Raw genomic sequence first — 15,383 nt, 5'->3', positions numbered from 1 at the left:
TGGCCAAGGTTAAAGTCTGGTAAAATTTTGCAAAAGTAGGTCAAAATCCAAGAGAACAAATAGGTTGGTACCCAAAAAGGGATACACATGTGAAATATGAAAGCCCTAGCACCAACTAGGGCAAGGTTAAAGTTTTTGCTGACAGAATGATGAACAGACTTGAAACTATATGTCCCAAATCTTCAATTGGGGGAGGGGGGGGGGGCTAAAAAAATAAAAGAAAATGGCAATAACTGTCTTAATATATGATTTACTGACTAAAATGATACAAACTCGCAGAGTAAACTTTGTCATCTTTCTTGATTGTTTACATCTGCAAAGTCCTAGCTGATCATGGTGGGTGACACAGAATTTCATTTGACAGAAAAATAAAATATGTTCACCTGGAAGGTTGAGTGCAAGTAAACATACCTTTTTGAATTCTAGAACGTTGAATTTTAGTCACTCAGAGAGCTAGGAATTTGTTTAATAAACATGAAAAAGAGAAAATAACAAATAATATGCAGTTTGTAACATTTATTGAAGATATGCCCTGGCAGGTTAAGGTTTCTGCTAAACCTGTACAAGTCTTGGAAATATAAACAGTAAAGAATAAAAAAACAAAAACAAATGGCACTTAAATGTATATTATGAACGTTTGAATGAAATATGAATGAAATGAGATTCAATATCTTTCATCTACATGTAAGTGGTTTACAGGAGTTGTACCTGAAATTTTGTGCACTATATGAACAGAAAAGAAAGTAGTCTAAGCAAATTTATGGCCAGACAAGAATCACTTATCATTCCTGGACTTTTTATCTGCTTCTTTGAGACCAATCCAGGTGTTCAGTTGCTTGGCTCGGATTTTGCTCCAGATGACATGATCACTAAGGGAGAGAATCTGTGCAGCACACAAAGCAGCTCCCTCTGGGAACATCACTGTGCTACATCCCAGTCCTGTAAACAGAATTATCTACAATTATCTCACAGAAACATCACTGTGCTACATCCTGGTCCTGTAAACAGAATTATCTGTAATTATAACACAGAAACATCACTGTGCCATCACTGTGCTACATCCCAGTCCTGTAAACAGAATTATCTGTAATTATAACACAGAAACATCACTGTGCTACATCCCAGTCCTGTAAACAGAATTATCTGTAATTATCTCACAGAAACATCACTGTGCTACATCTAAGTCCTGTAAACAGAATTATCTGTAATTATAACGCAGAAGCATCACTTTGCTGCACCACATTCCTGTTAACAGAATTATCTGTAATTATTACACTGGAACTTCTCTATGCTACATCCAGTTCTTTTAACAGAATTATTTGTAATTAAATAACAGAAACTTCATCGTGTAAATCCAAGCCCTGAAAACATTATCTGAAATTATGACACAGAAACATCACTGTGCTGTATCACATTCACGCAAAACAAATTTATCGTTGATTATGACAGAAACATCACATTGCTGCACCATATTTCTGTAATAGAATTACGGTAAAACACGCTTATAACAAAGTGCCAGGGATGGATGATTTTTCTTCATTATAAACATAATTTGTTAAATCCGTTAAGTTTACATTACATCTTATTGCCACAGGGAAAGAAAATCACTTCGCTGTAAGCGTCAATTCATTATAAGCATGTTCGCTATAAGCGTGTTTTACTGTATCTGTAATTATGACACAGAAACATCAATGTGCTGCATCTCAGTAAACGGAATTATTCTGTGACATAATGAGGATGTCCTGATGAGGACGAAAGGAGCAAAAATACAACGGGGGCGAAATTTTCCCTGTATACAGCTGTTACACATTATCTGAGTAGTTAAGGTTGCATTCTGTGTTTGAAGGATGACTTTATAATATGGAAACATTTTTCAACTCATACGGTAAGGTCCACTCCTCTTGTGTTTATCTATTATTTTAATGTCAGTAATCTCTGAGTTGCTTACCTGAGGGTAATCTGAGAGATGACCAGATGTCGTGTGATCCCCAGTCCCCTGACAATGGTGGACAATTGATGACTGGCCAAGTGGCATTTCCTGACAGAACTGGACCCAGACCATTACTTCTGCCTGCTACTGCTATAAACACAGTGGGTATCCCTTCACCTGGACAGAAAAATACCAGATGGAAAAGTCTAGATCCTTAAATGTTGGTTATTAACTACATAAATTTTCTGAATGGCCAGTATAAATCTGTATTATAGGTTTTGGGTGTTGCAAATTGTTTACAGGTAGTTCTTGGTGCATGAATTGAACAAATTTGAATCTACATTACCTGAGGATGCTTCCATTTAAATATGACCAATCATGGCTTTGCTGTTCTTGAGAAGAAGATTTTTAAAGATTTTTCCTATGTATTCCTATGTAAAACTTTGATCACCCATTGTGGCCCCACCCTACCCCAGGGGTCATGTTTGAACAAACTTGAATCTACACTATCTAAGAGTGCTTCCATATAAATATAACCAATCATGGCTTTGCTGTTCTTAAGAAATAGTTTTTTTAAAAAGATTTTTTCTATGTATTCCTATGTAAAACTTTGATCGCCCATTGTGGCCCCACCCTATCCCCGGGGGTCATGATTTGAACAAACATGAATCTACACTACCTGAGGATGCTTCCATGTAAATATGACCAATCATGGCTTTGCTGTTCTTGAGAAGAAGATTTTTAAAGATTTTTCCTATATATTCCTACGTAAAACTTTGATCGTCCATTGTGGCCCCACCCGACCCCCCGGGGGTCATGATTTGTACAAACTTGAATCTACACTACTTGAGGATGCTACCACGTAAATATGACCAACCATGGCTTTGCTGTTCTTGAGAAGAAGATTTTAAAAGATTTTTCCTATATATTCCTATATAAAACTTTGATTGCCCATTGTGGCCCCACCCGACCCCCGGGGGTCATGATTTGAACAAACTTGAATCTACACTACCTGAGGATGCTACCACGTGAATTTTAAACTACCTGATGATGCTTCCATGTCAATATAACAAATGGCTTTGTTGTACTTGAGAAGATTTTAAAAGAATTTTCCCATATATTTCTTTGTACAAATTTGATCCCCCATTGTGGCTCCTCCCTATCCCAGGGGTCATGACATTTGAACAAACTTGAATCTACATTACCTGAGGATGTTTCCATATCAATAAGACTAAACATAGCTTTTCTGTTCTTGAGAAGAAATTTTTTTTTCTATATGTTCTTATGTAAAACTTTCGAACCCCCATTGGGCCCCATCCTACCCCCGGGGGTTATCATTTGGACAAATTTGAATCTACACTACCTGAGGATGCTTCCATATAAATATGACTCATCAGGGCTTTGCTGTTCTTGAGAAGAAGATTTTTTAAAGATTTTCCCTATATATTTCTATGAAAAAATTTGATCCTCCATTGTGGCCCCGCCCTACCCCCGGGGATCATGACTTGAACAAACTTGAATGTACACTACCTGAAGATGCATCCATATAAATATGACTCATCATGGCTTTGCTGTTCTTGAGAAGAAGATTTTTAAAGATTTTCCCTATATATTTCTACGTAAAACTTTGATCACCCATTGTGGCCCTGCCCTACCCCCAGGGGTCATGATTTGAACAAATTTGAATCTACACTACCTGGGGATGCTTCTGTATGAGTTTCATCTTTCCTGGCCCTGTGGTTCTTGAGAAGAAGATTTTTAAAAGATGCTATTAATTTTTCACTAATTCTTAATTATCTCCCATTGAAAGAGGGCATGGCCCTTCATTTGAACAAACTTGAATCCCCTTCACCCAAGGATGCTTTGTGGCAAGTTTGGTTGAAATTGGCCCAGTGGTTCTGGAGAAGAAGTCGAAAATGTGAAAAGTTTACAGATAGATGCACAGATGGACAGACGGACTACAGACAAAATGTGATCAGAAAAGCTCACTTGAGCTTTCAGCTCAGGTGAGCTAAAAACTACACCAAAAATTACGATGGAAAATAACCATTAATACTACAGATCTATAAATACCTTCATACTCAGCCAGGATTTTCATTGTCTCCTCAGTGCCTTTGTGAGCAGAGGTCACCCTCAGTTCACAAGGAACACCCAGTGTCTGGCAGTTCATCCTGATTTTCTCACTATGGGCCATGTCTGAGGAGGACCCCATCAGAACCACTGCTCTGGCTTGAGGTTTGGGGGACAGCAGCTACATAAGGGGAAGAGAAGAATTTTAACAATTGTACAAATAAGAGAAGCCAAATCCACTTTAAAACTTGAGAAAAAAATACTGAAGGTTAAAACTCTTAAAAATCTCCATCTCGCTGCTCATCAGTAAAACCTGAAATTTCAAGCTATCGGTAGAAATATTCTAAAATGGCACTTATTCTAATTGTAGAATTATCTATGTCATTCAGAATCATGCCAGAGTCGGTCAGTTCAATTCTGCTACATTACAACTCTACAAGGACATACCGGATATTAAACTGTGATGAAAGCCTGTCATGGTACACAGATCAATTATTCTAATTACCTTGACCCTAACTGCCACCCATTCAAAGTTCCTCTTGACCGTGTCCAGAGCATCTGCCGTCACTTCCTTTAGTTCTCGGTAGACCTGCTTGTCCTTCATCAAACGTTTGTCTCCTGATGGCCACAGCCGCCAAGAATCACTGTCAATCACATCAGCCAGGAGGATCTCCCCTATAATACAGAGAAATCAAATCTAGTCAAGTCTAACACAAAGACACCAGGGATCATTGTCTATCACATCAGACAACAGGATCTCTCCTATAATACAGAGAAATCAAATCTAGTCAAGTCTATCACAAAGACACCAGGAATCACTGTTCATCACATCAGCCAATAGGATCTGTCCTTTAAAACAGTAAAATCAAATCTAGTCAAGTCTAACACAAAGACACCAGGAATCACTGTTTATCACATCAGACAACAGGATCTCTCCTATAATACAAAAAAATCAAATCTAGTCATGTCTAACACAAAGACACCAGGAATCACTGTTTATCACATCAGCCAATAGGATCTCTCATATAATACAGAGAAATCAAATCTAGTCAAGTCTAACACAAAGGCACTAGGAATCACTGTCTATCATATCAGCCAACAGGATCTCCCCTATAATACAGAGAAATCAAATCTAGTCAGGTCCAACACAAAGACACCAGGAATCACTGTTTATCACATCAGCCAATAGGATCTCTCCTATAATACAGAAAAATCAAATCTAGTCAAGTCCAACACAAAGACACCAGGAATCACTGTCTATCACATCAGCCAGCAGGATCTCCCCTATTGGTATCCTTGAAAAAATTTTAATATTCCCAAATTGTGTATCTCATAAGCTCTCTATAAGTAATACTTACAAACTTGTAAGAAAAAGAATACAAAAGTAACTTTTCAGATATGAAGAGATATTAAACAAGAGGCCCATGGGCCACATTGCTCACCTGAGCACTGTGGCTAGGAAAAAAGCAAAAATCAGTTCAGCATTGAAAAGCTTTAATGCATAAGTGGTCCCAACCTACCCCTAAAAAGGGACCTTGGAGGGGGTATGATTTGAACAAAACTGAATCTACACTAACTAAAGATGCTTACATATTTCTTTGTCTGTGACTTTTTCCCCACAAGTTTGAACTTTCATTATGGTCCCACCCTACCCCTGGGGGTCATGGTTTGAACAAATCTGAATCTACACTATCTGAGGATGCTTCCATATAATTATGACCAATCATAGCTTTGCTGTTCTTGAGAAGAAGAATTTTAAATAATGTTCCTATGTGGCCCCACCCTATCCCCAGGGGGTCATGATTTTTTTCGAACATGAATCTACACTACCTTAGGATACTTCCTAATAGTTAATAACCAACCATGGCTTTGCTGTTCTTGAGAAGATTTTTTTCTATATACTCCAATATAAAATTTGTCATTAATTTGTAATTATCTCCCCTTGGAAGAAGGTGTGGCCCTCCATTTGAACAAACTAGAGAATCCCCTTTACCAAGGATACTCTTGTGATCAAAAAGGACAAATTTTGATCAGAAAAGCTCACTTGAGCCTTCGGCTCAGGTGAGCTAAAAAGGACATTAATAAGATTTTTTTGACATAACAGCCATGCAGGTGTGCAAACACTTTTATGAATTTTGTGATTTACAACAAAACATTGATCTTTATGCAATAATTGTGGACTTTGTTCTACTCTGAATGAATAAATTTGAGTTTACAGTGTATATCTATACAATAACCTGTGCTGGGTTTAACTCCGAATTCTATTTTCATATCAATTAAGCTGCAGTCCAGTGAAGCCCAGCTCCTCTCCAGGATTTCAAACACCGTCACTGTAGTTCTGCTCATGATGTCTAGCTCATCTTGACCAATCAGAACACCTCCTACCTTCATCTGAGCGGACAGACACTGCTCGTACGACCACTGCGGATCATGGTTCTCATCATCCTGGGGAGAAAAAAAAAACCCAATTCACTACAGTAAACTCGATCTGAACTATGTACTAGGTAAAACTGGTGTGAAAGGGGTAATTATTGCATAAATCTGTATCTATAACTTTTGTCAGAAATACAGTTCATATTATTCTCTGGTTCAAAGAGTTTATACTTCATAATTTCTCTGGGATGATGAGAGTGCACCCGGCCATGCCCAGTTTTGATAGTGTTTCTTAACATGGATAAAGCTTATGCTCCATCCAAAAAGGCAAATTTTTTGTCAATGTCACCTCAGAAAAGAAGTATGCATGATACTGGTACCTTAAAGAAAGTCTCTTGTTTAGGGGGACAGAATCTAAATCCCTCTTTGACCCCTTGGTTTCTTTTCAGGAATGACCCAGTGGCAATCCTCCTTGTGACCCATTCTATGGGAATCATCTCACACTTGTAGCCAAGGAATGCCGTCTCTCCATGGCGTCTCACAAAGTGAGTTTTTATACCTATAATTACATTTCAGATCTATATGAAATAAAGTTAAAGTTTTCAACATGTAAAATAGAAATGAAAACCCCCCATCACTTCCTTAACCTCAGTCTGTAAATATTGTTATTATACCTCTATTAAGAATACTCAAATTTGATTGGCTTGTTAGAAGGCTTTTAAACTCAATAATGACTCCAAAAAGTACCATTTACAGCAATAATGACCTAGGAATCATTGCACGTGGGGTATAATGACCGGTCAATAAAAATAATGACCGCTAAAAATGACCTGTTAATCCAAATTCCATTCAAATTTTAAAATTAATGCATACAGTAATGACTGTTCATTACAAAAAATGCCGTTATAAAAATATGTATAGTCTTTTTATGATACGGAATACGATTGTCCTTTAGATGCGTCATAAAATTTATCGTTTTCATTGAAACTTTCGTTACAATGTCAAATTCAATGAATGCAGACTTGGCTCTTTTGTACAGTAAAAGTCTGCACCAGATTGTCATTGTACTCAGAAATGGTATTTGTGAATTTATAAAAATGCATGTTACTGACAATCACAGAGTGTTTTAATAAATCGGCGGTGCAAAAACTTACAAGACTTGCAGGTGAAAAGTAAACAACTTCACTAGCGAATCCCGATCCCGATGAAACACTGATAATAACAGATCGTAGATCTAATACACAGTTGATTATTTTAGTAATTAAGCCTACAAAAATTGTCTTGACTTATATCGGTATAATAAAACAATTGATTATCCCTTATGAGGTCAACATGGTGAAATAAGGACCCTCGACCTGGCCCACTCGCTGACCTGACCTGACCTCGGCCGCTACGCGGCCTCGGTCAGGTCAGGTCACCTCGTGGGCCAGGTCTCGGGTCCTTATTTCACCATGTTGACCTCATAAGGGATAATTAATTGTATATTATTTGGTGTTCTATAAATGTGAAACTCTCTAATCTCTATATACCTTGGGGCTACTCCTATACATGATACATTTCATGCCATGGTGATATCACATTTGAAATAAATAGGAATTTTGAATCAGTGATCACATAAAAAGTACAAAACAATTATTGACTTGTATTTAATCCATGCAGTCATTTTGCTCAATCAATTCCATGAACATTAAAGAATGAGGTGAATATTGCTCTTTGGGAGTACCTATCCAGTAAACAATTAATACACAAGCCAGTGATTGTTTCATTTTCTTTTATTTAGAGAATATTTTCCACAAATTCAAAGCATTTAAGAAAGATTAATATGAAGGTTAGATGGCAATGTTCAAAGTGTCATCCTATACTGACACATAATTAATGTCAACAAGTAAACCATAATGTTCATTTCAAAGACCAAATATAGGTAGTACACATACTCTGTACTCTTTCCAGTATTATAAATGACTGCATACAGTACCTGCAGAATTCAGTAACTCAAAAATGGCAGTGGTTGTATCTGTAGAGATTGCAGCCTTCCCTTTCAGGTCATGGGACCGATCCCCATCCCCCGCAGTGATGCGGTCCTTTGACTGTAGCACCACCAACTCTGGGTCATCAGCCACCTGGTACACCACCTTGGTCTTACCTTCAATCACCACTGGTCCAAGTTTGACTTCTGTAAAAAAAAATCACAATAAACCTTAAATAGCAATAGTTAACTTAATATTTAGTCAAACTATCTTGTAGTCTAATTTAACTGTTAATCCAAAATAATCCACTGTTAATCCAAAAAATGCCATTATGTTAAAAACCATCCATGTTATAACCATCCAGTTTTTCATGAATTGGTAGATGGATGTAAATACACCTCATTCATTTATCATTATCTCTTCTCTTATTCTAGTTCTAAAAAAAAATTCATTCCCCTTTGCCCCAACTCTGCAAGCCCTTTAACTTTGTCCCCTCCTTCTCCTCCTACTGACAATTCCTCCTGACCTTAGGTCCTCCTCCCTTTGTTTCACATATCCCCTATCCCAATGCTGTTACAGATAAATAATATTTCATGATGGTAGGTAAGGTATAATACATACTTGAGACCTTGACCTTCATAATATAACCTTGACCTTTATGGTGTAATATTAACCTTGACCTTGGCTGTTATTAATATTTTTGTATTTTGATTATTTTATAAGTCTGGACCTATCTCTCCAAAGTACAGCTTTATTGGAGACCATAATAATCTTTACTAGTTGGATGCATGCACTAAACATTCTGCGTTAGAAACTTATGTGTGAATCTCTGGTTTTTTTTCCACTTTTCTCATCTGGAACTTCTCAACCGTGACACCAATTAACGCATCACAAAAATGAATTTGGGAATTTAGTGTCAAACTACAGTTGACACTGAATGAACTTTACTGCCCAACAAATTAGGTTATAAAAAGCACCGACTCGCATCCTACAGTTCAAACCCGTCAATTTCTTTGTCTGTAAGAGGTAAGTTTGTAAAAATATAACTTTAATAATAATAATATTTTATGAATTAAATAATACTTACCCTTCTCCGTCATTTTCTCAGTTTTCTGTCAAGAAACCCCACGTGTTTGTCGCCTCGCGGTGCTTTTTTTCACGGCTCGTGAACACGTGTTTAACTATTTTTAGATTCTCCGGGATAATTTAAACACAGGCCATGTGTGATTTTATCAACTTCAACAGTTCAATGAGTGAATGAATATACATACATGGTCCTTGAGTAATTTTTTTCTATATTAATTATTTAATTGCATGCCAAAATGTAGCAAATACACGGATGAGATCGAGATAACGATTTTTGATTAAAATTCAAAAATTCAACTTTCAGGTATTTGTTGATTTCAGACCTTATTATTTTTTCCTGTGATCCACAGAGAATATGGCAGGTAAGTCTAATCCTATATTATTCTTCGATATAGTTCTTTGTATATTTTCTTTCGAATCAGCCACTGTATCACGGTCACTCGAGATGACCACGTGTACTGGTGAATTAGGGGTGCGGATCCAGAAAAAGTGGTCTTATTAATAGACTTGTATGAACAGAAGAATAGTGGCATATCTTTGTTTTATAAATGTATGTTTGTCCTTCCTGAATGTACAAAATATTATATTTTAAGTCTGATATTGATTTAAAAAGTATTAAAAAAAATTCAATACGATTTTTTAGCTATGGTTGATCATCTGACTATGCAGGATGACACAGGACTCCGGGAGGCGTGTGGAGTATTTGGTTGTGTGGCCCAGGGGGACTGGCCTACCCAGCTAGACATAGCACACACCATATACTTAGGCCTGGTGGGACTACAGCACAGGTTTGTGATTTCTATGATAACCATTAAATCTATTCGCATATCACTCTACTGTCAATGGCATGTCATACATTGTATGACTCAAGCTCAATCCCCCACTCCCCACCTCTCATAGAAATTTCTCAGTGACTTAATAAAGTTATATTTTTTTGTGTGTGAATTTTATAGGGGTCAGGAGAGTGCAGGCATTGTGACCAGTGCAGGTACTAATGACTGTAGATACAGTATAAAGAAAGGCATGGGGCTAGTCAGCAATGTCTTCTCAGAGGAAGACCTCCATAAACTCAAAGGAAACATCGGAATTGGTAAAAATACAGTCAATGTCTTGATGAAGAAAATATTGTCATCATAAAATTTTACTTTTCCTGTATCTTTAGAGACAATCCTCCCAAATAAACATTGCTTTATTTGATTCTTAAAATTATATATATCCAAATATTAATTAATTTAACAAGTCCCTCTTCATTTGCCATCTTATAAGAGCTGTATGTATTATGGTTATTGCTATAATTCAGATCATGTACATTCAGTATCATTTCTTATTTAAAAAAATAAAATAAAATATAAAGTAGAAATAAAGACCCTGAGATAACAGACTGTATTTAATTTCAAGAATATTTTATTAGGTCACACCCGATATTCTACTCAAGGCGAATCGGACACCATTAATGTTCAGCCATTTGTCGTGGAAACCATACATGGACTGATTGCTGTGGCTCATAATGGAGAACTGGTTAATGCCAAGAAACTTAAACAAAAGGTTTTTTTATTTTTCACACACAATATAAAACATGAAAATATTTCAATTGTGTGAGAATTTCAAGATCAAAAGAAACATGATATTGACTTAATGGCATCTTAACCATTTTCCTTGCAATATTTGTACACTAATACCAAGGTGACACCCAATATCTCTCTTAAAGAAATCACTTGACTTAGTGCTTGGTGTCCAATTTGAGGTTGAAAATTCTCTAACAATAAAACTGATCACTGGAGTGAATTGAAGATTAAATATTTAATTCTGTTAGGTGAAAACAACATCAAATAAGGCAAAATATATGAAGCCAAGTAGTCATCTTGGATACTGTCCCTATTTTATACTAATGCCAGGACTATAAACTAAAGAATTAATTGTGCACAATTGTGATGCTATATATAGCTCTACATGTCCACTATAATTCTAAATATACCCCAATGCACGAAGTGAAGTCTCTATTAAATGATGTATCTGGGCAGTTCTATAGACTATTTGTAAAAATAATATGGCAAAGTATTCTCAATTTTTAAACCCATACAATCATGTAAAACAATGTCTTATTGTTTTAGCTACTGAAGCATGGAGTGGGGCTCTCCACAGGAACAGACAGTGAGTTGATAACACAACTTCTGACACATACCCCAGAATGTGGGGAACCAAATGGAGCCAACTGGATTGGAAGGTAGTCAGGCTGAAAAAAGGGGAATAACTCTAAATTCAGGAATACAAAGGCCCATGCATTTTATTTTTGTTCTTCATTCACATTAATATTTTTCAGAATCAAGAAAATAATGGAGGAGACCGTAATTTCTTATTCACTTGTAATCATGCATGATGATAAGATATATGCTGTCAGAGATCCGTTTGGGAACCGCCCCCTCTGTCTGGGAAAGTTACTCTCAGTGGGGTCCATTAAAGGTGAGGAAGAAGATATCTCTAGGTACCATGAAATCCAATCCATTAAAATAATGTCACCTGTTCATGCCAGAGGTTTCATACAATTTCAAAAGCAGATCTAGAAGATACCAGATTAATTGAAGTAGCTATTGCATTAAGGTTATGTGTCCTTTAACTATTGCAGAAAATTCAAAGAAAGATGAGACGATAGATGGTTGGATAGTGTCCTCTGAGTCTTGTTCTTTTAACAGCATAGGAGCCAAATACTTTAGAGAAGTTCTGCCAGGTATGATATCACAATAGAGGATCAAGCCTACAAGTGGCGTAGTTTTCCTACGGCAAATATACACCGTAAATCATGAAATTTTGTGAAATCTTTTTTTTGTGGTATAGTAGCTGGATATTGATAAGTGAGAAAAAAGTTCACAATTTTGTTTATTGTGAATGTTTATACTGTCTACAGGGAAATGTTTGCCGTCCATTCTATTTTCGCTGCTTTTGCCCTTATCGCAAGTGGGCGAATTCAAAATTGGGCATAGACAATTGGTCAAAGACACCTTTATACTGTTGTTTCTAAGCAAATTCAAAACTAAGCAAAATTGTATGCAACTTTGACAGGCTAAAAGTATCATGGGGCGAAAATAAACCTGTATACGGTAATCTTTAATTATATAATTACGTGAAATTAAGATTATCGTGAATTTTAGGACAATTTATAGTATTGTTTTGTATATATTCAGTAAAAGAACTTAAAGATTCCTTTTTAATTTTTAGGAGAGGTGGTAGAGCTAAGTAGGAGAGGAATAAAATCAGTTTACATGGCACCCAGACCAAACAATAAACCACCCGCCACCTGTATTTTTGAATATGTCTATTTTGCCAGACCAGATAGTGTTATGGAAGGTTAATATTAATTAAAATTCAGTAAAAGTTCCAATTTATATTAAAATAATACCAAACTCTAAATGTTCTGGGCACCCACTAGGATAGATGAGATAGAAAAAAAATTTTTAATGCTACATATAAAACTTATAAATTTTAAGAATGTCTCAGCAATTCTGAATACATGGTATATTTCTATTTTGAGAATCATTTCCAGCAAAATCACACATTTTCTCCTATTGATTTCAGGACAAATGGTGTACAGCGTTCGTCAGCGCTGTGGTCGACAGCTGGCTAAGGAGGCTCCAGTGGAGGTAGATTTGGTCAGCACTGTCCCTGACTCTGCTACCCCTGCAGCTCTGGCATATGCTGCTCAGGTATACAAAATTCATGTACTGGTGATGGAAAAACTTAAATTATAAAAGCCTTATTTTCACAAAAACTTTCTTAAAATCATAACTAAGATGATTGCATATAACGGTTTACTTAAAGAGGTGTTTATTGTGTCACATAACAATATATGAAAACCAGTTTAATTTAATCATCCATCCATTTTTAAAATTTTGTTTTAACTCTAGCTTGGAATTCCTTATGGAGAGGTATTTTGCAAGAATCGCTATGTCGGAAGAACATTCATCCAACCCAATATGAGGCTGAGGAAGATGGGGGTCACTAAAAAGTTTGGTCCGCTGAGTGAGAATATAAGGGGGAGGAGGATTGTCCTGGTGGATGACTCAATAGTGCGGGGTGTAACAATGATCCCCATCGTCAACCTTCTGAGGGCGGAGGGAGCTAAAGAGGTGAGGGGTTACTGTGAATAACACCAACATCAATATTTTTATTTAAACAATAATATTCCCTTCAGTGAGTTATAAGTTATCCCTCTTTACAAAACAAATCAAACTCAACACACTTTTAGAGAAGGACTTTAAAAATTTGATTTTCAGTATAATTAAGACAACTCTCTTAAAGTTTAATAAAATTTTTATTATATCAGCGTGTTTGAAATCACACTGTCAACAAATGAATCAATTTTCTTTATATATCTGGTGCATATATTATATTTTTTAATGTTCTTGAATATAATTTGATTTCTGTATTTAGTCTGTCTGAGAACTAAAATTTTTCTTTGTGTAGGTACACATCAGAATTGCCTCACCTCCTATTAAGTACCCGTGCTATATGGGGATTAACATCCCAACCAAACAGGAACTGATTGCCAACAAAATCCAAAAGGACAAATTTGCGGAGTATTTTGGTAAGTTTTTATAATAAATACTTTCTCTGCAAGCACTATTTTAAGGCCATGATGTATCCAGTACTTAGACACAACTCTCAGATGATCTCTTTGTAAATTTTTAATATCTTTTTTTACACAAATTCTAAAGGTGCGGACAGTTTACAATATCTGACTGTGGAGGGACTTCAGCAGGCAGTGGTGGAGGGGATCAAAGGGGACGGGCTAGAAAACACTGGACACTGTGTGGCCTGCCTCACTGGTAATTACCCTACTGATCTAGAGTGGTGAGGTGAGGATCCAAGCTTTTGTGGGAAACAATTGAAGAATTGACTTAAAATAATTTGACTGTGATTTTGATGTTTTTATTATTGATCTCACTGACTAAAGGAAACATATCTTAATTGTGTGCTGCTCAAAATTTATATAATTATACTCATAAATATTAGTGCCAACTAAATATTGTACATAAATGACTATTGATAAAAATACAGGATTTTCAATGTGTTCATGGCACGTATTGGTGCTAATAGAATATAATATTAAAACAAAAGAATAATTTTATCAATATGGCTGTGTATATTGATATTTAAAATGTGCCATAAATAGATGATAATTACAAGATTGTATGTTGGATAGTTTTCTACATGTATAACAAAATTGTTCCATCTGATTTTTTTAATTTTAATTTAATTAATGTTTTCATACAATCTATGTATTTATATGTTTACATGTTCATATGACTGCCTTTTTTTACTGTATATGAGTTGGAGGATTGAATTATGTTTGTACAGAGAAAGTTTTTTTCCTCGATCGTTTTCAATTTGTTTTTTGTCAAGGAGGATCATGAATCTCGTTCTATTTCAAAACCACATTCAGTGTTGTAGTTCCTTGTATTTATGTATTATTTTTTGTGTTACAATTTTTTACTTGGATTTTTTTTATTGTAATAGAGTTGTGTTTAAATTTTGTGGTGTTTCTTCTTTTTTACTCGTAATGCTTCCCTTTCTGATATACCGGTACATTGTCAAGTGTTGCCTCATTCTAAGCTTTATCTGAGCCATGGTTAAGTGCTTGTAAGAATGATATCTCCCTGACAGGGTTCTACTGAATCCACCCATTCTAGTGTGTAAGGCTCAGTGGTCAGTAAAAACGATATCTCCCCGACAGGGTTCCACTAGATCTAGTTATTCTAGTGTGTAGGGCTCAGTGGTCAGTAAAAATGATATCTCCTTGACAGGGTTCCACTGGATCCAGTTATTCTAGTGTCTAAGGCTCAGTGGTTGGAGAGGTAATTGCAAAGTCATCTGTATATATCCATAAATGATCACTTTATATTGATTATTGTGTCTTGATCCTTAGCCGAAACTCGGGACTTGTATCTAAATGTCAAGATAGG

General features: G+C 36.0%; 2 protein-coding genes across 2 annotated transcripts; one reads left to right on the top strand and one right to left on the bottom strand.

The window, feature by feature from the left end:
- Window positions 1–501: 501 nt before the first annotated feature.
- LOC133173083 (multifunctional protein ADE2-like) lies at window positions 502–9,521 on the bottom strand. Its single transcript, XM_061308002.1, has 8 exons — window positions 9,428–9,521; window positions 8,349–8,546; window positions 6,754–6,932; window positions 6,238–6,445; window positions 4,506–4,675; window positions 4,004–4,181; window positions 1,949–2,107; window positions 502–939 (listed from the first exon to the last, which is right to left on the bottom strand). The coding sequence occupies exons 1-8, from the start codon at window positions 9,438–9,440 to the stop codon at window positions 776–778; spliced, it is 1,269 nt and encodes a 422-aa protein (XP_061163986.1). The 5' UTR covers window positions 9,441–9,521; the 3' UTR covers window positions 502–775.
- Window positions 9,522–9,732: 211 nt separating this feature from the next.
- On the top strand, window positions 9,733–14,605 carry LOC133173082 (amidophosphoribosyltransferase-like). Its single transcript, XM_061308001.1, has 12 exons — window positions 9,733–9,788; window positions 10,070–10,214; window positions 10,380–10,516; window positions 10,838–10,971; window positions 11,538–11,650; window positions 11,747–11,886; window positions 12,050–12,151; window positions 12,640–12,768; window positions 12,997–13,124; window positions 13,326–13,547; window positions 13,885–14,005; window positions 14,136–14,605. Exons 1-12 carry the CDS (start codon window positions 9,782–9,784, stop codon window positions 14,273–14,275), a joined length of 1,518 nt encoding a protein of 505 aa, XP_061163985.1. The 5' UTR covers window positions 9,733–9,781; the 3' UTR covers window positions 14,276–14,605.
- The last annotated feature ends 778 nt before the right edge of the window (window positions 14,606–15,383 follow it).

Source organism: Saccostrea echinata, unplaced genomic scaffold (genome assembly GCF_033153115.1).
Source record: "Saccostrea echinata isolate AGI-Se365-2 ecotype Australia unplaced genomic scaffold, CSIRO_AGI_Sech_v1 ptg000056l, whole genome shotgun sequence".
Classification (NCBI taxonomy): domain Eukaryota; kingdom Metazoa; phylum Mollusca; class Bivalvia; order Ostreida; family Ostreidae; genus Saccostrea; species Saccostrea echinata.
This window is presented reverse-complemented; position numbering and strand designations above follow the sequence as displayed.

Excerpts from the sequence above, each read along its gene's own strand:
- LOC133173083 (XM_061308002.1), bottom strand. Across the intron at positions 6,446-6,753 it reads AACAAGAGACTTTCTTTAAG|GATGATGAGAACCATGATCC; the intron begins GTACCAGTATCA and ends TTTTCTCCCCAG. Across the intron at positions 940-1,948 it reads ATCTCTCAGATTACCCTCAG|GACTGGGATGTAGCACAGTG; the intron begins GTAAGCAACTCA and ends TTCTGTTTACAG.
- LOC133173082 (XM_061308001.1), top strand. Across the intron at positions 10,972-11,537 it reads CCAAGAAACTTAAACAAAAG|CTACTGAAGCATGGAGTGGG; the intron begins GTTTTTTTATTT and ends TTATTGTTTTAG. Across the intron at positions 12,152-12,639 it reads CTTTAGAGAAGTTCTGCCAG|GAGAGGTGGTAGAGCTAAGT; the intron begins GTATGATATCAC and ends TTTAATTTTTAG.